A 7,284-nucleotide genomic window follows, 5' to 3' on the forward strand; every position below is an offset into this window, starting at 1 on the left:
GCACACACGTCCACAGGGGCCCAAGAAGGAGGGCAGGAGGGGGAGGGCAGGCAGCGGCACTCAGGGTATAGAGTCCTGATGCCCACCTGTTAGGAGCCAGGATCTCGGCGTCTGACAGTCAGCTTGGGTGCAAGCCCCAGCTCCACCCCCCAATCCGAGGCAAACTGAGTCTCAACAAGCTCATCAATAGGACGGGTTCCTGGAAAGCTCTGATGGAGAACGTGCCTGCTTCAGGCCCACGCACGGCAAGCCCCTGAGAAAGGCTGGCTGGCTCTATTCTCCCTGCTGCACACACGAAAGGACCAGTGACAGCCTGGGGGACTCAGGGTTTGGAGTGAGAGAACTAAGGCAGAGGGACAGGGTCAGGCAGGACCTCGGGAAAGACACTTAACATCTGAGCCTCGGTTTTCTCATCTGAGCAATGGGTGGAAATTGTGCCTACCTCCGGCAGCTCTTGGGACCCAATGAGCTAATGTGAGTGAGGCTCTCAGCACAACACCCAGCGCAGAGTGAGCACTCTCGGGTGTTAACTGTGATTTGGAGGCCTTCTCTCTGAGCACCGGGCTCACACCAGGAAAGCAAGCTCCCGCAAGGATGCCATATCCAGGCCTAAGGCCAACCCGTGAGGAGGTGAGGTCAAGAGGCAAGGCATGTGAGTGGCATAGAAGGATGGCGTGGGGGGAGTTGGGGGGCCCTGGGGAGCCAGAGGGAGGTCGAGGCTGATAGCTGTAGGGGAGTCGGGGGTAGACGGGGAGAGTAGCTTGGGCATGTCCTAGACTCACTTGGTGCTGCTGAGGCCGGCATGTGGCCATCACCCCCTCGGGCTGCCCCCAGTGCCTGAGCTGCCCTTTCTAGCCCCCTGGAGGCTAGCAGGCACCCGGGACCAGCCTGGCTCTGGGACCCCGAGATCTAGTGCCGGCCCTCCCATTTCTGAGCTATCCCCTCCCTGCGGAACATTCATTTCTGTTTCCCTTTCTTCATCCTGAGTTTTCAGCAGGAAGCCTTCAGTGTCTAACTCCTAGCCTCATGGTGAGGGTTTGGAAGCACTGCCTGGGAGCCAGCCCCGTCCCCCACCAGCCTCTAGTCTCTGTCTAGGGAAGGCGCCTCGGGACGCCAGCTCGGCGGCAGCTTCCATGGGCATCTTGAGGCTGCATTTGTCACCACCTGTTGCTGCTCTTGCTGGGGAGTGGTGGCAAAGCAGCTGGAAGTCTGAAGAAGAGCTGCTAGCCTCGGGAGGGGGGGGCAGTGGAGTGGGTGGGAGTCCTCCTGATGTCACGAGGGGCTTGGGCCTCATCTTGTCCCTCGGTGGGGGATCGATAAAGAACTTTATCAGTGCCATTTCTTGGCTTTTTCCTTTGCCATGGCAGCTGTATGGAGAGTAGAGTCCTACTGCAAGATCTGAAGGATTGGAATAAAACTTCCTCCTTTCTTCTCTCCAGTCCCTCTCTGAAGCCGACTTGGGTGGAGGAAGAGAGAGGTCTGACCCCCTCCTTGGGGCTGGGGAGGTTGCCATGGTTTGGAGGACAGGGCGGCACGAAGAAGCAAGCAACGGCCACCCAAGCAAGTACAAATGCACCAACTCACCACACGTCCAGGCATCCCAATGGCACCTTTGTCCCCCTGATGAAGGAGGCAGAAACAATTAGATGTGGCTGGAGCCAGGCCAGCGTAGGAAGGACCCCATGGGCTAGCTATGCACCCAAGACCTGCTTTGCATGGGTGGTCGGGATGATGCCCACTCAGCCCCCAAGGACTGTTAGGCAAGCGGCCACCCCTACCACGATCTGCTCTCAGTGCGGTGCTGTGGAAAGTGCACTAACCTAGGAGTCTGGTCCCCAGCCTGAGCCTCAGTTTCCCTATGCGTTTCACGAAGGGTCCAAGGCCCTTCCTCTCTTAGACTTCTGCTGTCACAGTCTAGCTTCGGCTTCACCCAGGATGTGCCATATCTTCGTCCCGCTCAACTCCAAGGCACAGAGCCCGGAGAGTGGTGGCCCCATGTGCCAGGTAAATGGTCTATCTGTGCCAGAGCTGAGGCGCAGTGCCCACGTCCCCCGACTCCTCCCCAGGCCCTCCGTCCGAGAAGGCTACGACAGAGTCCTCTCCCTGCCCTCCTCTCGGCCACCCCTGGCACCAACAGGAAGGACAGTGAGCCACGTAGATACGGCCGCATTACGAGTTTCAGCCGCTCAGAAGGATCCACTTTGTTTCGTAGCCAGGGGTTACATCTTCTTACTCTGGAAATCTGCTTAGTAAGTTTTGTTCCTCTCCTTTTTGGTAGAAAATATTTTTTTGCAATAATACGTGTGCAGACATCATAAAATCTGGGGTGGGGCCTGGGGTTCACTAGGACTCTAGAAGGACGGAAAGCAATGGGGGCCAAAAACCAGACGGTGTTTGTCCTGGCTTCCTGGGCAGGAGAGAGCTGGGTCTGTGGGTTCCCCTGAAGGGTGTGGGCACTTCTGGGGCGATTCTGTGTCTGCTGACCCCACTGAGGCAACAAGCCTTGAGGGACAATTAGCATCTCAAGATGTATGTGGATGGACCCGAGGACAGCAAGTGCTCTGAAATTAGGGTCTTCTTACACACACGGGTCGGTGGTGTCTCTAGGAAATGGCTCACCCTTTGCAAAAGAGTGGCGGGGTAGCAGCATTGGTGATAAGCCTGGATCTGTTTCCGTGCCTCCCTCAGCACCCGTGTCTCTCTCAAGGGGCTGCTGGGAGGATGCAGTAAATGATGCCCCGGGAAAGCCTTCTCCCAGCGCTTGGCACCTGGGGCGTGTCGCACATTCGGGGTCTACAGGTAGTGAGCCCAGCACGGCTGTGGGCAAGTGAATTGTACAGCATGTTTGTGCTTCCGAGTTTTGCATTTCACAAGGGGCTGGCCGCAGCAAATCTTTTTGCGGGTCCCTCCCAGGTTCCCCCACGTGGAAGCACGAGGGGGGCGAGGACCTGGGGGTCAGCGGTCCACCCTTCCTGCTGAGGACACCAGGCCTGCCGCACGCAGGCTGAGACACCCCCACGGCCCGCTCACTCCTGGGCTTCTGAATGATATTGCAGGCTGTGTATTTTGGTTTCTCTTTGTTTCTTTTTTAAAACTAATGTTCTTTGCAGTCCTGGCCATAAAATGCTCGGGTTAGGGACAGGCATGGAAGGGCCAGAGACTAGGAACTCTGTGTAGCAGCCCCTGCTCTGTGAATTGCCCCCAAATGCTTTTTAAAGGTGGACGTTGTCAGAAAAAAACAAAGTCTGCCCACGTTCTCCCCAGTCATCTGATTTTTCCCCTCCTTGGATTTCATGGGACTGATTCGCCCATCCTCTTTTGCTCTGGGGCTCGGTACTTACTGGGAGAGTTTCCAGTTTCAAGGCTAAACACCCTCCCACATGCATTTCATTAAGAAAGTCACTGCTGGACTTGAATTCTAGAAGCTGCTAGATTAGTCAAGACATTACAGTGTAATTCATGTCTAAAAGAAGAGTAACCGGGATGCACAGGAGGGTCTGGAATCCAAAGGATGTGGCCCTCGGCACAGGGAGGGCAGCCCGGGGCCAGCCCCGGCTCGCCCTCCATGCCCCACCTCAGCCCTCTAGTTGGCTACCGCATCTCGCCCGACTCCCGGCCATTCCTGGGCCCTCTGTCATCTAGCACTCAATGCATCTATGCCCCAGGCTACATCCCACAGAGCCATGTCTCTGAAGACTTTACAGACTGTTCTCAAATGTCAAGCATGGACCATAGGAAACAGAGGTATGAAATGTGTGTGACAACATGGCCCCCACAGGTCTCCACTGAAGCTTGGACAATTGGACAAGGTATTTTGCCTCTCTTGAGTCTCAGTTTCCTCATCTATAAAATGGGTATGATAACAGCCATTTCACTGAGTTGTTGAACAAATCAAATATATGAAGAGTGATGGGCATAGTGCCTGGCCTATAGTAGGGTCTCAATAAGAGATGGCTAGTGGTATTACTTCTACTTTTAATCCAAAGTCCCCATGGTTACTTGGCTCAGCCTCTCTGGCATTCAGAAATGGTAACTGGGGGGAAAACAAAGTTTTTGCGTCTCCTTTTACCGGAGGTCACAGGACAAAGGAGGGACAGTGGTCTTAAGCTAAGCTGGTATGCAAGAGGATAGCCAGTTAGGCTGCCACCCTTCCAGACCCCCATTAGAGGGCCTTCAGTCTAGAGGTCAGGTCCAGCCTTGGAAGGGCCTGCATGCTGTCATCTGCCTGCCTGGGGCCCCAGGAGGGCTCCCCAGGAGCTTCACCCTCGGCTGTAGGTTAGAGGTGCTGGAGAGAGGCCTCGCACCCAGACACACCTGAAGGAAAGCAGCCACCCAACCTAGCCAGCCCTTGGCGCGAGGAGAGCAGCCAAGGGAGATAGAAAGGAAGGATGAAATGAAAGCTACTTACTGGGAGGCCGGGTCTTCCAGCGGGACCCTGAAATAAAGAGGGAAAGCGTGAGGTTTACGAAGGTCACGGTGTTAATACCCGAGCGTCCCACACTCTGCCCAACCAGCCGCGTGGCCTGAAGCCACTGTGCTCTAGAAGCCTCTGTTATTGTATGAACAAACTGAAGGCAGGACCTTGATCACTAAGCTTCCTTTCAGTTTTAGCATTCATTCATTCATTCATTCATTTAGAAAAGCAGTTAGTGGGGGTCTCCTCCATGTCAGGCCCAGGGAAGGTGCAAGGAAAAGAAAGACAAGAATGTCCCCTCCCATGTCTCTGCCCCTCATGACTCAAGGATCATCAGGGCTGTGGGTCTCACCGACTCCTCCTCTCTTTGAGTCTTTCTGTCTCAGTCAGTGCGATATTCTACCACTCTTTTCCGGCCCTGTGTGGCTCCAGGAGCCTGTCTTCACTGACCACAGCATGGTCTTTCAGCCCTGTCCCCATTACCCTCCTACTCCTGCCTAGCACAATCCAGGGCACAGACTAAAGGCTCCGTGTAATGGATCGGAAATCCCACTGGAAAGAGGAAGACCTTCAACAAAATGTGTATCAGGGCTAATAATTACCATCCGAGCAACATGCAGAGCGGGTGGCTCCGAAACCAAGCAAATCCTAAGAAAATCATGTCTTTCTAGTTCTGGCGCTCAGCTTCCAGATGGATCTGCTACAAGAGGGTGGCTGAGAAACAGCTCAAATGGTGCCTTGGGGGCATCATGGAGCACGTCGTAAAGGGGAGGAAGCACCTGGAAAGAGCTTCTGGAGCTGAGATGCCGCGCTGGCAGGGCTGGGGCACGGGGTCCAGGAGAGGTGGTGACAGAGACGGTAGGAAGGATTTAGTTGCAAGCACGGGCTCTGGAGTCAGCCTGGCTGTGCTCAAATCCCGGCTCTGTCACTCCGAGTTGACACCTTAATGAGTTGGCACCTTAATGAGTGCCCGAGTTGGCACCTTAATGAGCTGCTTGGCCTCCCTGTATCTCAGTTTCCCCATCTTGTAAATGGGAGAACAATGACAGCTATCTCTTAGGATCACGGGAGATAATGTATGCGAAGCACAGGGGCTGGCATACAGCAAGTGCTAAATAAATGCTCCCTATTACAGTTATTGGAAAAGAGCGCTGGCAGGAGGTGTGTGGAGCGGGCCTCGGTTTCTCCCTGCAGACACGTGGCTACAGATGTGTTTTCTCTCCTTCCAGACGTCCTGCTCTTCCTGCGAAGCCCAGGCGGGACCAGGGTCCCGGGGTGCTCACTGGAACACAAGCCCATGTGCTGCAGGGCTGCTCAGGCAAACCCGGGCAGCCCCAGGAATAAGTCATCCCCACTCTGGGCCTTGTTCCTGAGGACACCCCGGAGGCGGTGGTGCAATGACTCACCCACAGAGAATCGAGGTCACGGAGTCCTTGGGGAATGCTGGGTAATGGTTCTCATGGGAACAGGACCTGTCCCCATCTCTTCACTCTGCTTGATTTTGCCCCCGTGGCACTAAAAGGTAAGCTCCCGGGGGCAGGGATTTTTCTGTTCTGTTCATGGATATGTTTCCAGTGCCTTGAGGAGTGCTGAGCTCATGGTCAGTCCTTCATTCCTATTTGTGGACCAGGGAACCTGAGGGCGGATGCTCAGAACCTGGGAACTCAGCCTCCTTCTTTCCCAGGCCCCCACAAAGACAGCTCAGGCACCAAATAGCCTCCTTAATCCAGAGTTTTCGCACTGAGCCAGTACCCTCTTCCTGTCACTTCTATGTTGCTTGGTCCTGATGCCACCAGGGAGTGGGCAAGACATGGGGCAGCCACCTCCTTCACATCCCAGGGAAGGGAACAGGTCTGCTGAGGGTTTCCAACCCCACACAGTGGGTCTACCCCAAATAGGGACAGAAGGGACAGATTACTACCACTCCTGTGTACCCACCACCTACTCATCCTACCTTATCTGCACACGGGAGGGACTTCCTTTGGGTCTCAGTACCAGGAAGAGCTGTGTTTCAGTCAAGCGCCAGGGGTGCTCCTACCTTCCTGCAGCCTGACTTGAACAACTCTGCTTTCCTCTTTGCTCTGGCCACCAGGAAGCTTGGAGCCCAGTCAGTGGCTCATCTTGCATAAGAGGTTGTCATGTCATTAGCTCTGGATCCTTCCTGCCTCGGCTCTCCACCCTCCTCCATCGTTTCCATATCTCGTTTGTAAATCACCCCAAAATGTTTTTTTTAGAATAAGGTGGGTAGAAATAGATGAAATAAATAAATTAATAAAAACCACAGAATAATCATTTCCTCTTTAAAATGAAAGGCTTACCAGAATCTTTGTGGATCCTCTAGGATTTAAATGAGTTAATATATTCTAACTGGAAATATATTCTAACACACACTTGTGTGTCTATATATATATATAAATACATATATATACATGCATACACACATACCATTATATATATATTCCTCACAACTCCTGGAAGAGGCAGACACTATTACCGACCCCATTTTACAGATGAGGAAACCGAGGCCCAGAGAGGTAAAGCACCTTGCCCAAGGTGACGTAGCTAGAAGTGGCAGAGCCAGGATTCGGATGCAGGCAGTCTGGCTCCACAGCCCACGCTTGCATCACTATGCAAACACAACAGTGCCTAACAGGTGGTAAGTGCTAGCTAGGATTTCAGCAAGGATCACCTTCAGCCAGGGTGGCAGCTGGACATCATGTACTTCCCTGTATTCCTCCGGAGAAAGAGGCCTCCCTACCTCCCTCCGCCTTCTGTTTCAGCTTCACAGTTCCCATTAAGAAGTTCTCTGACATCTACAGCAGGCGTGGCCCGCAGGTGTCAGCTCCAATGTGCAGACTCAGGTGGATTGG

At 53.9% G+C, this 7,284-nt stretch overlaps 1 protein-coding gene across 1 annotated transcript in view; it reads right to left on the reverse strand.

The window, feature by feature from the left end:
- Positions 1 to 4,430, reverse strand: part of COL13A1 (collagen type XIII alpha 1 chain) — a 78,969-nt gene extending 74,539 nt beyond the window's left edge. The window contains exons 1-2 of the mRNA XM_036091182.2: positions 4,409 to 4,430; positions 1,585 to 1,620 (exon numbers count right to left, since the gene is read on the reverse strand). Of these exons, the coding sequence (XP_035947075.2) occupies positions 1,585 to 1,599 (15 nt within the window). The 5' untranslated portion in view covers positions 1,600 to 1,620; positions 4,409 to 4,430. The remainder of the gene's footprint in view (positions 1 to 1,584; positions 1,621 to 4,408) is intronic.
- Positions 4,431 to 7,284: the final 2,854 nt, after the last annotated feature.

The sequence above is a fragment of the Halichoerus grypus genome, chromosome 7 (assembly GCF_964656455.1).
Source record: "Halichoerus grypus chromosome 7, mHalGry1.hap1.1, whole genome shotgun sequence".
Taxonomy (NCBI): domain Eukaryota; kingdom Metazoa; phylum Chordata; class Mammalia; order Carnivora; family Phocidae; genus Halichoerus; species Halichoerus grypus.